General features: G+C 39.3%; 1 protein-coding gene across 2 annotated transcripts in view; it reads left to right on the top strand.

Annotated features, from left to right (window-relative positions):
• PARG (poly(ADP-ribose) glycohydrolase) overlaps positions 1–15709 on the top strand; it is a 61509-nt gene that overhangs the window by 41336 nt on the left and 4464 nt on the right. For both annotated transcript variants that reach the window (XM_088129474.1, XM_088129466.1), the window contains exons 12-16: positions 1616–1691; positions 6044–6191; positions 10145–10223; positions 11964–12072; positions 14571–14676. In XM_088129474.1, the coding sequence (XP_087985600.1) occupies positions 1616–1691; positions 6044–6191; positions 10145–10223; positions 11964–12072; positions 14571–14676 (518 nt within the window). The remainder of the gene's footprint in view (positions 1–1615; positions 1692–6043; positions 6192–10144; positions 10224–11963; positions 12073–14570; positions 14677–15709) is intronic.

Genomic DNA, 15709 nt, shown 5'->3' with positions numbered 1-15709 from the left:
CACAGTTGAGAAGTTAAATTGTGAATATTAGCATTTCATTTGCAGCAGAACCCAGTTTCAAAATGCTAGATTAATTCCAAAATACATTATTCTTAAACAGAGAAGTGTCATCATATTTGGATACATTTTGCTGTTCTCCTTTTGAAAGCTTTCAATGTAAAGACTTGAAAAGAAGAATGAAAAAGCTAGAAAAAAAATGTTGCTTGTTTTTTATTTGGATCCAACAATCTTTCTTTGTCATTCTCCTGGAGAAGCAATTCTGAAGCCCTGAAGGCAGGGGATCCACCAGAACCAAAGGGCAATTGATGAGAGGGGTCTGGAGCAGGAAAGCGGGAAGGGGGAAACTTGACCAAGTACTCCATTTGCTGAAGTACCATTCATTTCCGTTCCCTAGGATCCACGCCTGTTGTGCGTCCGTTTACATTTCCATTCACCTTCGTTAAGATCACATGTAAATGAACCAGTGCTCTCATCTAAATGCTTAACCTCGTCAAAATGCTACTATCTTATAACACGCTTTCAGCATAGCTTAGTAATAATTGGATGGTAATATGCTTCCCATTAATCTGAATGAGCCTAAGCCATCATGGGAATTAAAAGGGACACAGTTCAGTTATTGTTTGTGTTTTCTGGAAGTGATTAGATTTGCTGACGTGCTCCAGTTTTATGCAAAAATACTCTACAGAGGCTATTCATTTATTCTGTTGGCCTCCAGATCTTCTTCTAGTGGGTGCCAAACGAAATGTTTTAGAGGCAGGAAATAGCTGGATAACTAAAGTGATCCAGCTTAATTTAAGCTGTCCGCGGGTCAGATAAATTTCTCTGTAAAATTATAAAAGATATCCTTAGTACCACATTTACACAGAATATGAAGATGCTCTCATGTTCATATAAAATGAGTGCTAAAGCAAAAGAAGTATTATAATAAAAACGTTAGTGTTTTTGTAGGTTAGGACGGTCCACGTAATTATTTTTATTTTTAAAGAAGAAAAGCAACGCTATTTTGCATGAAAACCCCAAAGCACCCTGTTTGAGTAGAAATAGGTACAGCCACCTGGATCTTAAAGTTCCAACAATACGAAGTCTTCAGTTTGCCGTCCTGAAGAATGGTACTGAAGACGGATGGTGGATCTGCTTTTTATGGCTGTTATTTTTGCAAATCAGGGGATGGGGCTTTATAAAGCTCCAGCTGAGGGTGCAGCTGGTAATAAACTTGTCTTCTTATAATCTGTAAATGACACTTTTTATTTCACCAGCATTTAATGAAAGATAATAAAGTCCCTGCAGTATGATTCACAAATCTACGATGTAGCTAGCGCAACAGGGTGTTGTACCAACTGGAGCCTCCTGAGATTCCTTCATATCCATTTCAAGCTGACAGGTTGCATTAAGAACAATGTTTACGATCCAACTTTGGGAAAAAAAAAAGAAAACTCAGCATGATCTGTGTATTAAATCTGCAAGAGGTACAGCCTGTCTTCTGCACAGACTTCCTGCCACAGCTGCGAGCTTTTTGACTTTCACCAGACTGAATGGCAGCAGGTGCTTTATTAATGGATACAGAGCATGTTAAACTTATTACCAAAAAATGTTGCTTTTGTGTGCTTATCTACAGATCTCAGAAAAAAATGCCCAGATTGCACGTCACCTATGAAGGGACCATTGAGAGCAATGGGCAGGGGATGCTACAGGTAAGAATAGAATCTACACTTCAGTTTGTGCCCGGGCAGCCAGGTCTGCCCTCGGCTGTGTGAAAGCCGCAACCTCTCACATAGCATCACAGCCACAGCAGAATGGATGGCTCTGGCGACGTTCGCGTTATCTATTGGCTCAGCTTCCCGTCTGGAAAAACCTTTTGATTGACGATCGTAAGACCTAGAGGGAGCTTTGTTTTTCAGGTCAGGCAAAGATGGACAAGTGTCAGGAGAGGGGGTGCCAGGGTACGGAAGTGACAGCTGCCAATTTTTCAGGTTCTGCCCTTTAAAAAAAAAATAAGCTTGAGAGCCGTGTTTCTGTGCCCTGTCTGGTGACCAGCTCAGCGAGTTCAGAAAGCTTTATCTGCTGTGGGTGGAATTGTTTTGACCTGAAAGCCAGTCAGCCAGAACAGTCTGGTAAGGAGTCTGTCTCATCCATAATCCTTAGGTATTGTTTGTGTGTTTGAAAGCAAGGGAGAGAAGGATTTTGAAGTGCATGAAGTACTGTGACCTACACCTGTTTTGCTCACATGCTGCTTGTTGCCTTTTGGGTTCTTCAGCTTCATCACGCAAATCTACTTCAAACCCAAATAAACGAGTGCCCCAGATGCCCCTTTCTTTTCCTTAAGCAAAGAAAATGTTGCTTATGATCATCCTCCCCAGAGCCAGCACGGTTAGTGGTGAAGATGCTGGACTCAGACTGGGGAAGTCCAAGTTCAAGGTGGCCTTTAGCCATAGAAACTCACTACAGACCAGTCGCCACCTCTCTCTCGGTACAAGCCGGTGTTTCTCAACCCTGGCAACTTTTAAGATGTGTGGACTTCGTCTTCCAGAATTCAGGGAGGCGAAGTCCACGTTTGTCAAAGATGCCAAGGTTGAGAAACAGTGGTCCAAGCAACCTCACAGAATGATTGCTGTGGGGATCATGTGTGGGTCTTCTTCACAAGAGCCAACTTGAATCCTGGAGAAAAGGCAGGACACACATGTAACCTATAACAATACACAAGCACCTTAAATAAAGTTTGGGTACCATTAAAAATGATTCCCCTGTACAAGTCCCATGCATTTACATTTGTTTTTAAATATTTATCTTTTAGTGGTGTTTTTAGATTTGTTGCTGTTGTTGTCGTCATACATGTTTTATAAATAGAAAGAATAGTAAGTCAGTAGTTGAGGGCATTTGTGATGTTGGGTCCTAGGGTAGGAGTGTGGAAACAACCACTCTGTGTTTAAGAAGATCATGCATCACATAGCCTGAAGTTAGAGAAGCAACTGAAATTCATCACATAAGGGAATGATGAAATTTGTCTCCTGTGCAGCCTCAAGAAAATATGCTAGTTTCTCCAGATTGGAGAATATGCATAAACATATTTACAGTATTGTTAATCTAGTGCCAGGAACTAGCTGTTTTTAGCTACCACTTAGCTAAATTGGTTCATTGACATATCACAAATTTGATTAGGTGGACCAGAACTCAGAAAATGGCCAGCCTTTTGTGCTTAGACAACACTTTTTATCTTGAGTTTAATTTTGATTAGAGTCTTTGGGCACTACTACAGGGTACAGAATAAATGTAGTTAATAGTAGTACATGTATATGCTGTTGACGGCTGACCTGCTGTCCTGCTCAATAATGGCTAAACTTTAAGAGAGGGGGGAAGATCTTTGGAGCGGGATGCTGTTAAAACATTTTGCCGTGTTTGCTGGTTCTTCAGGGGTCTTTAGCTGTTCATGTTTCATGCCTTAGTCCAGTGTTGTCCAAACTTGGCCACTTTAAGATGAGTGGACTTCAACTCCCAGAATTCCCTGGCCAGCCATGCTGGCTGGGGAATTCTGGGAGTTGGTCCACTCATCTTAAAGTGGCCAAGTTTGGACAACACTGCCTTAGTCTCCGAGGTTGAGAAAGTTCTAACTGCAGGATCCATTTTCCAGTCATGCTCAGCAAACTGTCCACCAAGTCTTTTTCCTTGAAATATAAGGCTGTTTTCCAGCAATGTATTTTTTTTTTCTTTAAGTGTGCATTAACATCAGTAATGCCTTTTAAAATCATGAAGCAATATTAATTTGGGTCTCAAGCCATTCAAGAATTGTAGCTCTGGGAAGAGGAAAGAAAAACATGTTATGATGCATCTGTTGTACTGTATAAATTTACTTTGACTACATCCAGAACATTTCCACCTGAGAGCTGTGATTGTCAGTCCCGTTTCAGCTTCTCGGCTTTCTGATCCTGAATAAACAGAGCAAATGCCCTGCTTGGACACGCTGTAGTCAAACCAAATATTTAAAAAAGTGTGTGGTTTTACACGTTTGGTATTTTGAGCAATGCTTCAGAGGCAAACTTCTGCACCATTTTCATTGTAGCTTTGGCGCTTTTAAATAGTTCAATTATTTGTATAGCTTAAAAGTGCAGTTTAAGAAACTCAAAATGAACGTTAAAATAGCTTTGTCCAATGAAAAACCTGTAGAATGATTAAGCATAAAAAGAAGCCTAAAACAGACAAAGTTATGAGCTCAAAACTCTTTTTTAAAAAGGATCTTTAAATGATGCAAAAAGATGGCAAACATACAATGAGAACCAGTCTCTTTGATGAGAACAGTCCCACAGGCAGGAGGCTAATAAAGCAGGCAGAATGATCCTCAAAACAGGAAACAGGGCAGTGGCTATATGCATATAACCTGTTTGCTGTTACGTTCACAAAGTTGAGACCATAACATTTGTCATATTCTTCACTGTGTGGCTGAAAACAATCATCACTTTCAGGCGTCCACAATGATAAATGTATGGAACTTTGGAAAACAGTATTTCCAAAGAGAATTCAGTTATTGAGCTAAGTAAATCCAGAAAACTTTACTCTTGTAACAGTTGAGTGTGTAGTGTATCCAAATGCTGAGTAGTTTGCTTTTATATTTTAATGATTTGCACTACCCAATTAAGTACGTAAATCAACATAGTATACTTTTCAGCCCAAAAGTTGTTAGGAGCAAATGTACACAAAAGAAAAACTTCTTACAAAGCGTTTTCTCTTTGTGGAAATTGCTAATAAAATAAGTGTGAAAATTGTGTGCAGAGTAATATATATTAGGAGAAAAGTGCATGAAAATGAATTCGTGTTTTCCTAACAGTTTCTTTACAGAATTGCAAATTGATGCAGACTCAGAATAAAACAATTTTAAGATTTGAAAATTGAGATTTGAGAAAAATCTTTTTTTTTTCAGATTGTTTTCCCTATACCTAATCAAAAGTATTTCAGTAACAGCTCCTTAAAACATAAAGGGTAATGAATTTAGAAACATCGACTGTAGTGTGCAGTTTGCACAGAGCTCTGTGAATGAACTACTTCACATATTGCGTGGTAGAAAAGTAGCAAACTTGCTAATTAGGTAGTTCTGTGCTGCTACTCCTATTTTCTGGCATTTTGTGGGGACACTACTTGCAACATTTGTGAAATAGGTATTGGAATCTTCTCTTTAAAAAGAAAAAATGAAGAATGATATTAATCCATCCTCCCCAACTGGGTATCCTACAGGCAAGTAGGTGATAGGAACCCTGGATCCAGCCAGGCGTTTGGACCATCTTTTTAGTTTTCTGTTGCTTTTGCTAATTAAAGATTCCATAGTTCTTTTTTCTAACAAACAAAACTGGTTAGTAGCCTGTGGCATACCAAATTAAGTGCAGATATTCACAGATTGATGCAAATACAGAGGGTACATCCTGGTTTCCCATTATTAAACTTTATTTTTAGTTGCGGTCTATAGTTATGACTGGAAAATGAGTTCATGTGGTACCAAACACAAAGAAGATATTTGGATTAGGGACCCCGGCTTCTAAAAAATTAGTACCTTATATTTATTCATTTAAATATTGATGTCTTACTCTTTAGGTTAATTTCCTTATAAGCAGGGGAGATGGAAATAAAGGAAGCAAGTTTTTTTCCCAATCCATAAGACGATGCGTCCAAAGTAATAGTTTTGGTGATTCTCTAAGTGTCCTTTGGCATCTTAAAAAAAGAAGTCACTAATATCAAAGTGACTAAACCATAACTATGTAGGGATTCCTACACTGGCCAGTCCATTGCAGTCTTTTGTATAGGTGTGTCACTCCCCCAATTGCAGACATTTCCAGGGTTTGTAACCATGGGATTCTGAGCTCAGAATTATGACGTCAGCAATAGAATGATGAACAGAATAAAGTAGAGTGGCTGAGCCAAGTGGTACCATTGCTTAAACGCGTGTGATCAAAATCAGTGGCATCGCTCGTGACAGATGAGTATTCCCATTCATTTTTGGCTTTATTGAACAGCAATAGCAAAGGCAAACATTCGGTAATTAACGTTCAACGTATCTTGTCAGGTTGACTTTGCTAATCGCTTTGTTGGAGGTGGTGTCACTGGTGCAGGACTGGTGCAAGAAGAAATCCGCTTCTTAATCAATCCAGAATTGATTGTCTCTCGTCTCATTACGGAAGTCCTGGATCACAACGAGTGTCTGATAATCACAGGTTAGTAACTCTCACTTGAGAAACATTCCTGTAGATTCCACAAACTCACTGTGATTCATACATGCACTGGTAAAGAAAGTGATGCAAGGTTGCCCACGCTCTAGGATTGAAATTATTCAATGAGATCTGGAAAATAGAATAGCCTTTGCTATGGTGGGTTCTGCTAAGAAAGAATGACCTCATCTATTATTTTTCTACAATGTAGAGTTCCTTAGTCTTCACATATTTTTTCTGATTTTATAGCTAAATAGCTTTTACTGTCCACAGTCAAAGAAACATTAACAAGAGCAGTAATGTAGGTTCAGAGTTCTCTCTGAGGATGTTGGTGCTATTATTTTCCTTATTTTCTTCTCATTCTTAGTTTGGCTCTCATTCTTGGTAATTTATAGAATTCCTGGTAATTCTGTAAAAGGTTTCTTGGGAATGGTTGGATCCCTGAGGTCACTGGAAATCTTTGCCCATGTGACAGTTGGCTATTTAAGACAGAAACCAAGAGAAGTCACCTTTTCTGCAAGATTTAGCCTTCGTTAAAACTGTCAGGTCAATTCACGAGTCCTAAAAGAGAGATTCTCTTATTGGCTGGGCAGAAGTTGATAGCTTATCCTGAATGATGAAGGAAGCTGATGGTTTCTCAGTGTATAAGAACAGAGTAGCAATTTCTAGCAGCACCATTCCGTTAGTATTTTGCAGCTTTCAGTTTCTAATGCATATGGTGATTTAATTTTGAAAATCGATTTAGGAAATGGAATCTCATTTCCAAACCTTTGGCAGGGCCCTATGGTCTTCAGAAGAGGCTGAGTATATCCCAGGGATTTTCCCTGTGTGAGCTATTGAACAAGAAATATGACAATCTTTCAAAACACTCTAGAGGTTACTTAAGTGGATTCCTGGCTCTGTGGTTTATGCAAGAAATTCTGCAGAAAGATGTTCTCAGTAAAAGCTAAATAACTCTCACATAGATGCTTCGGTCTGATCAGAAAATAAATTCAGTTTTTAAAGAGCGGTGGTGCTGGAGGTTTGCAAATTAGTGGCAAGAAGTAAATAGAAAATGGAAAACAGAAATGAACCAGTTGCATTTAACGTTGATTTGAAGGTACTATTAATAGGGAGAGGGATAAGACGAATGAACCAATTGCCTTAGGTTGGTTTAAAGTGCTGCTTAAATGTAAATAAAATTGATAGGCTTTACAGGATCCAAAAGACAATGATTGTGTGTGTGTGTGTGTGTGTGTGTGTGAGAAAGAGAGAATATTTTATAATTATAATTTTAGCATTAATCTGTACGAAGGATCTTCCCAATATTAGAAGGTGACAGTGAAGTTAGTTATAGCTGAGGTAACTAAAACAGGGAGTAACTAAAGAATAGTCTGAGTCTTGTGATCTTCATGAATTGTTTGCTGTATGTTGGTATTCTTGGCATATTGTGAGCTGAAGATCCTGAAAACCTTGATGGAAAAAGATAAAATTTCTTCTGTGTAAATCAAGCATTTTTAGGCTCTTGCATCCAAAACTTGGAGCTTCTGCATCTAAGATGCAGACCAAAGTAAAATTCTTTTTCAAAGCACTTTAGTTTTTACTGTGCTTTCTAATTAATATCCGTGATGTAACATTCTACTCTCTTAATGGAAAGCACCATTTCATCTTCTTCATTTGATCTTCGGCTTGCTTCCATCTCTCTCTGTGCTCAAGCGAGTTTCTGCTGTGTGTAGCTATCCGTCTGATAGATTACATTTTTTCAATGATGCATCTTGACTCAGTGGCCTAATGGATATGACTGTGCTGCTGAAATTTGCAGAAGAGACTGAGAAATTGGAAATAAATTAGATTTGTTGCAATTGACCAGCATCTGCTTGAGATCATCACAGTAACAAATATGAAACCAGTCATGCAAAAAACACAAATAGATATCTTTCCTAACCTTACCGATGAGTCAAAGGAACCTTAGGGTCAAATAATTGTATTCTGAGATGTTGGTTGCTTTGATAGCTGTGTAGAGTAAGAAAATTAATTATAAAACCAAGTGCTTCTTTTACATAGCTCTAAAATTGGAAATTAATACAGTGTACATCTTTTATGAATATGTTGGGTTTCTAGTGGGTCCTTTCCTATGAAGAGTCATCCTGGAGCAGTTGGAAAGCTTGAGAAAATGTTGCCTGCTTTAACAGCTCAAAAAGAGAGGTACCCTGTATGTCTTTCTGAACATTTCCAAAGACCCCTTTCAAGCAATTTGTGAGCCAATGCATAAGATCCAAGTGCTCTTCCCAGGGTGCAGGAAGAGAAGCTCAGTCTAGAAGGCTTAAGATTACAACTCCCAACATTTCCAGCTGACATGGCCCAGGGCACGAAGAGCTGAAATTTGCCACGGGAGCCATGCAACAGGAAACAATAAGCTAATGTGATATGAATACTCAGCTGTGTAGAAAACAGAATGCTGTCTGTGCCCTTGTGGTATTTTTCCCACCTCATTCCTCACCTTTGGCTTTCAGTCAACATTGGCTGTACCAAATCATAAGCTCTTAAGGGTTCAAAAATGTGCACCAATTAAAGATGCTGGAATTTTTGTTGTTTGACTTACTGTAAACGACATACTGTAGCTAATGAACTGCTTGGTGATGAATCCTTTATGCTCTGGAAGATGGAAGCGACAAGAGAACAAAAAGAAAGGTTCAGTGCACTGTGCAAAGTCTTTGGCCAGTTTCTTGTACAGCAGGGGTGTCTACAAGGTATGGCCCAAAAAATAAAGATGGCGGCCATGATGGTGCAGTCAGAGCTCTGCGGTCCTCCAAAGACTTAAAGTGGGTGTATTTGTACATGTATTGCTTTGCTTAGTGTATTGTCGTTGGCTGTTTCCCAGCTCTATTGTCATCTTTAGACCCTGCTGAGCCTTCATGAGGATGCTGAAAGTAGGGCAAACTGTGGTGTGGGTTTAGAACTTTGGAGTAGGAACCATTATACAGCAGAAGTAGAATAGGAGCAGGAATAGGAAGAAATGGCAACTAGTGCATACTTGTGGACAGTTGCTACTTTCCACCTCACGCGTTATCAAATATTTTGGAATAGAGTCCTTCTTTCATGCTTCATATATTTATTACAGCAAACATCAAATGCTCCCAAGAAGAAGAGATAAAGGAAAAATATCAAATTAGTTGCAAAACACGTTTCAGTAGAAGTAAATTAATTATCTTAACAAATGGGCCATGCTTCCCAGTTATTTCTGCAGTGGTGTGAACTTCCTTTTGTTGCATAGTCCTGATAAACGCAAATATTTAGCGTGGGGGCAGCATTTAGCTTTGATTCAGAACTTCAGCGATTTGGTCTTACTGGACTTCTAGTGATGTGGTGTTCAAAATTGGAGACCACTTGCTTCCTAAGTAGTATGGAAGGGAGGGAAATTGCTGATTATTCTGAGCTCACCCACGTATTACACCTGGAGGTAGTACTACCTATTCTGGCCTTCTTGAAAAATCCAGCCTGACAGTTCTTACTTCAACAAGGAATTCAGTGAATTGCAGTAATGCTAACCCAACACTTTTCTCATGTTTCTCCAATCCCTTACACTAGAATTTTTGAAACATGTTTTATTCCATCTGGATCTTGCCAGTTTCATTTGCCATGAAAAAATGTTCAGATTATATTTTCAGTATCCAGCCCCAGTAAGACTGGAGGTTGATGAGGATGGGGTTTGGCAACTTGTTCAACATTTAGAATACGCTACATTTCCTGGGGAGAGAGGAGGGATCCCTTCTGCATTGATTTTTCTGGTCTTCTGTGCTTCCCTTTTTTAATAAGCCACCTGTGTTACTTTGGGCTTAATCATTCTTCTCCTTCTGCCCCATTGCTGGCCTATGAAAACTGGTAAAAGCTAGACAGGTATTCAGAAGGTGAATATTTCCAGACAAGAAAGTAAAACGCTCAGCTGAAAATGGGTCCTTTAACGTCATGATTTTTTTCAGGGACTGAGCAATACAGCGAATATACTGGCTATGCAGAAACTTACCAGTGGGCCAGAAGCCATGAAGATGATACGCCCAGGTAAAATTCTGATGCTCCAAGTTACCTTTAAATGCTTGGATTGATATTGGCATAATTTCTGGGAGATCTGCAACAGAAAGTATGTATTCTTCAGAAATCCAGGCCATCGTTCCTTCCAAGAAGGACACCTCCATCTTCCACCTTTCATTTTGCTATTCCCTCTGTTGCACCTCATTCTGTATCTACTAAGTTTGCTCACTGTTCTTTGGGCTCTTTTTGTCTCTCTTTTTTAAAAAACAACATTTCCTTAAAATCCCAGTTACACTAAAAGCCTCTCTGTTGTTTTTTGTGACCCTATTTTGGTTCACTGAACTTGAGAATGGGAGGAGTGATCATCAGGATTCGGTTTTGTTCCGTAATTCCCCAACTGCCTGAGTTTTGAGCTTCGGTTGTCACATCTTTATGTGAAAGAGCTCAAGAACCATTAAAATGGTTGGGAGGACCTTGGGGCACATCTGACGTCTGCTTGAAGAGCTCGGAGAGATGCAGTCAGCCTTTAAGAATAACGAACAGGGCAGAGAAAGAAAGGGCAGAGTTAACAAGCTGAGGGGTTGTATAATGGAGGGAATTTGGTTTTGCCTTTGAAAAACAAATTGAGAAATAGTCTTTAGCTGATGAATTCTGTGTGTTTTTGGACTTCTAGGTATTTATTTTAATTTAGCTTTACTATATTACATTACACTAGTCGACAAAAAAATGTAGCAGCATTAAAGGATCAACACACAGTAGCGTTAATGGAGCATTATGGATCAATGGAGCCTGAAAAATCAAGCAAGAGGAAAGGACAATTAAAGGCTTGGAAATTATGTTAAAAGCTGAACAGCTACAAAATCTTCAACTAGATTGCTCAAAAGTCTTCTTTCTTATCTGTTTGTTGAAAGAAAATTAACTGTCGACAAATAGCATATATGAAAAATTCACTGCTGCACATCTCATCTAAATTTCTCTTCCCCATGTTGTATAATCATTCTTTTCATTGACCTCCATGTTCTCCAAATGCACAGTTTATATTTTGATAGGTTCCTGATACTGAGGATATAGCCAAGAAGAACATATATGCCTTTAACAGATTTTTTAAATCTTAATAGTTAGTTTTCATACTTGTAAAGAAGTCTGACCTCCCACTTGAACTGTTTCCGTAATAACTGCTAGGGGTTTTTTTCCCCTGCAAATGCAAATCAGGAATTTGGGAAGGAATAGTGGCAAAGATTTTGTGATAGTCAGTCATGCCCTATATTTCTTAGAAAGATCCAAAGGATGGACCAAGACTTGTTAATTCCACCTGATAATTACAACTGCAGTGTAAAGCAAAGAAAAGCTAAAGAAAAAAAAGAATTATTCTTTAAATGTTCACATTACATTCCCATTACTGTGATAGCTCAGATAGCAACATTTTTTTTAAAAATGCAGGGAGGGTGACAATCCTTTGCAAAACAATAAAATCAATGCTAGACTTTCTCAACTGTGTGCCAGTTCTGACATTCCTGCCCTGAAATACATGTAGGATAGAAAACCTCTTGCCTTCTCCCCTCTCATCTGCCTTCTCCAGTTTTGGTACAGGTTATTGGTAATCTAGTTGAACATTGCCTTTGCCTAATACTTGTCTCTGTGCTTTGGGGCTTCAGTGAATCCCTTGAGAGATGAACACAAGTCCATCTTGTTTATGTGACCAATCTTACCAGTTAACATTACAACATTTTTCCTCTCTCTCTCCTCCTCTCTCTCTTTCCCTTTTGCCAGGGATGAATGGCAGAGACGCTGCACAGAAATTGTGGCTATAGATGCGTTTCATTTCAGGCGTTTCCTTGATCAGTTCACTCCAGAGAAAATTAGAAGAGAGCTGAACAAGGCCAGTAACTTCTCAATCCCTCTTGCCCTCTCGTTTATTTGCAGCTGTGTCCTTAATGTTGGATTGACACTGGAGTATTTGGGGCCACGTCACCAGTTCCTGGGAGAGAGACTTGCTCCTTAAATTCACTATCAGTTCGCCCAAAAGGCTAAACAAAAGATTAAAATGAGTTGGCCAGTTTCAATCTAGCCAATCTATTTCTCTTTTGAAATAATACTTTGTTAAAGGAAAGAATGGTTTTATTTTTTTTTTAAGCTTAATTTGTCTACAAAGCATGGTGAAGCAGTTAGGTTTATTAAACTGTTCAGCAACTTGTTGTCCTGATTTCTTTCTCTAGATCACTAGTTAAAAAAATAAATACCACTTAGATGTTTAAAAGAGGGTGGGTTTCGTTTTGTGGGTTTTCCATGCAAAATACATTTGTGAACTTCTGTTCAAGAATAGGTGGAGGCTGACACATTTTTCCCGCCGTATTTATAGTGGGGAAAACCATCTAGAGATATTTAATAATTGGGAAAGACCCTGCATGCAAGAATCTTGGTGATTTTTATATTTTAACTTGGGTAGAATATCGCATGAATCTCTGTCCTGTAATCTCCAACATAATAATTATGCTTCTTGGATTTTTTTTCTTTCTTCTTTTGCATTTTCTCCCAATGTACAGAACACTTTTCATGCACGTTATTAAATTTCCACACTTTTTAAGAAGTCTGGAGGATGAGGAGAAAGTTGGTAGTCATGTACAGTACCTTCAATTTTCATTGCCTCACCTCTAGGACTGGGCCCACACATTGAAAACTGATGCTCTAATCCAGTGTACAATTTTAGCTGGCCAGGCTTTGGGTGGCATTGATCTATTGATAGTGAATGTGTAGGGTAGCATGGAGCAGGTCTGGGAACTTGCAGTCCAGCCCCATTGTCCCACCCCAACCTCTTTGTATTGATAGAAAGAACTGCAAGAAAATGGTAAGTCTTTTCTTCACTGATACAAGGATACAAGTCTTGAATCCATTCTAACAACATTCACTTATTCATAAATTCAGGGGTGCTTAAAAGTTTGTGAACCCTTTTCAATTTTCAATATTTCTTCATAAATATGACCTAAAACGTGATCTGTTTTCCACACAAGTCCTAAAGCTAGATAAAAAGAACCCTTAAATAAATGAGTCAGAAACATTATACTTGTTCATTCGCTTATTGAGGACGATGATCCAAAGCTACGTGTTAATATATGGCAAATATTTCTTTTTTGCCATGGTCAGTCAATTTCATTTTCAGTTTAGTTTTATTTTTTAAATTTTATTTCATCATGTTTATGGTTTGGGTAATAGTAAAATCTTCCCCTTCCCCAAAATAGGCTGCAGAGTTGTTTTTTTCATGTCTGATCTATTTTTCAGGGTTGTGACTCCTTCTATTGTTGACAAGAAAACTTTGCAACCTTTTCTCTCTTTTTAAAAAAAAACAAATGGAAGAGTGAGGCAGTGTTCCAAATTAGGTGGGCTGAAGGCCCTTTTTGTGTTTAAACTTCGGCTTAATAGGTAAAAAAAGATAAAAACACCCTTAAGTCTAGTTCAGCTCCTAGGGACTATATAGACACAACCTTTCAGTTTTCTTGGCAATAGGGTAAACGTGTTTTGCTACTGTTTTCTTCCGGGACTTTTTTTGCATTTAAATTTCTCAGTCAGATTTTCAGCCCTGAGTATTCCTGGTGATATTCCATCCCAATGCTAACCAATCTGGCTCTGTGTAGCTTCTGAGCCCAATCAAAGCCAGCCAGGTATTCTTGCCTGCTAAAGCTCTTCATGGTAGCAGGCTGGAGTTTCCCATTTTGCTCCTTAAACCCCCTCCTTAAAGTGGGCTTAAAGGTTGTAGTGGGTGTTGCAACCTGGGGCAGGACCGAAGGAAGGTATTTTGCCCCTTAACCTCTCTTGGTAAAAGGGGGTCTAAAAATGCTAGGCCTGTGTATTCTGGTAGCTCCATGACTACAGTTGGGGAATCCCTGACCTAGAGCATTGGTGGTGAGTACACATATTCAGCACCAAAGAAACCACAGCTTAAAAAAAAATAAATTCTGGTGAACTGTACTTACCTAAGGGTGGAAATACTGAATGTCCTAAGATGCAGAAAATATTCAGAGGCTCAATAATCTTTGGAACCGGAAAGATTAGTGGCACGAATTGGAAATGCAAAGGCTTCAAGCTTGTGGGAATGGGGGAAAGAAAAGATTCGGGTCTTCTGTTGGCAGTAGGAGTAAACTTAGTAGCCATGAAGAAGACATAGAGAAAGGAGAGACCGCCGGCTTGCTGGTTTGCTGGATTGGAGTTCTAGGCCGCTCCAAATCACAAATCCCAACATCTGTAAGTTGGATTAAAAACAGCAATCCAACGAAAAAGGAAAGCCCATCAACCCCATTATAAGCAACATGAATAGCATCCCTTATCATAGGCACGTGAAAAACCAACATTGCAAGGGACTGTGAGCTTCTTCTCTGCCCGCAGGCTTACTGTGGTTTCTCTCGGCCTGGTGTCCCTCCACATCATCTTCCAGCGGTTGCGACAGGAAACTGGGGCTGTGGTGCTTTTGGAGGTGATTCGAGACTGAAAGGTAAACATTACTCTCCTTGCAGTTAAATCTTAGTTTTTTTGTTGGTACTGGTTGTTGTTACCAATTGCTGCTTCTACAGCTTCAGGCAAGAGTGATTAAGAGCAAGAAGGGGACGGGAGCAGGGTGAAGGTTGAGATAAAGTTCCTTCTTCTGGGCTGCAAAACTTGAGCTTCTAGCAGAAGACTGGATGGGAGGAAGGACTCAGAGAGAGGGTCATTTCCCCATGCAGCAGTAAGGGGAGGTTTGGTAGGACCTGTCTACCGTAGGGTGTCTAGACCTTCAGAGGCTTCAGGACAGCTGATGGCCCCATTACAGACTGTTGTAGAATTCTGTGTGAGCACTTATTGTTCAGAAATGAGCATCACCAAACTGCAGGTGCACCTGACCAAAACAGCAGCTGAACTGTCTGATGGATTCATAAAATCAGGATTGAACTGTTAGCATCTAACAGCTTATTTTCTCCAGCTGCAGTTTTCCATGTTTGTGCCTCTTAGTCCATATAAATCAATTTCATTTTGCAGTCCTCTGGTATTCTGTCCTCATTACACTATCGCAAGTACAGGAAGTGAATTGCTTCTTTCTTAGCAGTGGGTCATCTTACTGTCGCCAATGTCGCTGCTTAAAAAATCTCATGTCTTCTAGATGAGGGGTTCTCATGAAAACTGAGTTACAGAAGCTGCAGCAAATTCATAGCCTGCGTCATAGCTTGATTAAAACTGCCATTCTTGCTGGAAATTGATCTCTGGTGTCACGAGGGTCATCAGTGATTCAGTTGTGGGCTCCCCAAAGCCCTTTGATTAAAGATGGTGGTACTTTCTTGCATTTATCTGTGTAAACTGTATCTCTCCAAGCATTTTTTTTAATGCAATATAAGGTTCGCTGTCTTGGTAAAATCTACAACTTCTAGTAAATAAAGAAGTGAAAATATTCACTTTTTCAAGGTTTGTCTGTAGAAACATCAACTGTTCTACAGAGAAATATCTAGAAACAGATAAGGTAATTGTCACCCTTACCCTCTTCCTCTTCCTCTTCC

Source organism: Python bivittatus, unplaced genomic scaffold (assembly GCF_059951505.1).
Source record: "Python bivittatus isolate LINGU-HERP-01145 unplaced genomic scaffold, Pbiv_v1 ctg000050_np1212, whole genome shotgun sequence".
NCBI lineage: Eukaryota > Metazoa > Chordata > Lepidosauria > Squamata > Pythonidae > Python > Python bivittatus.
This window is presented reverse-complemented; position numbering and strand designations above follow the sequence as displayed.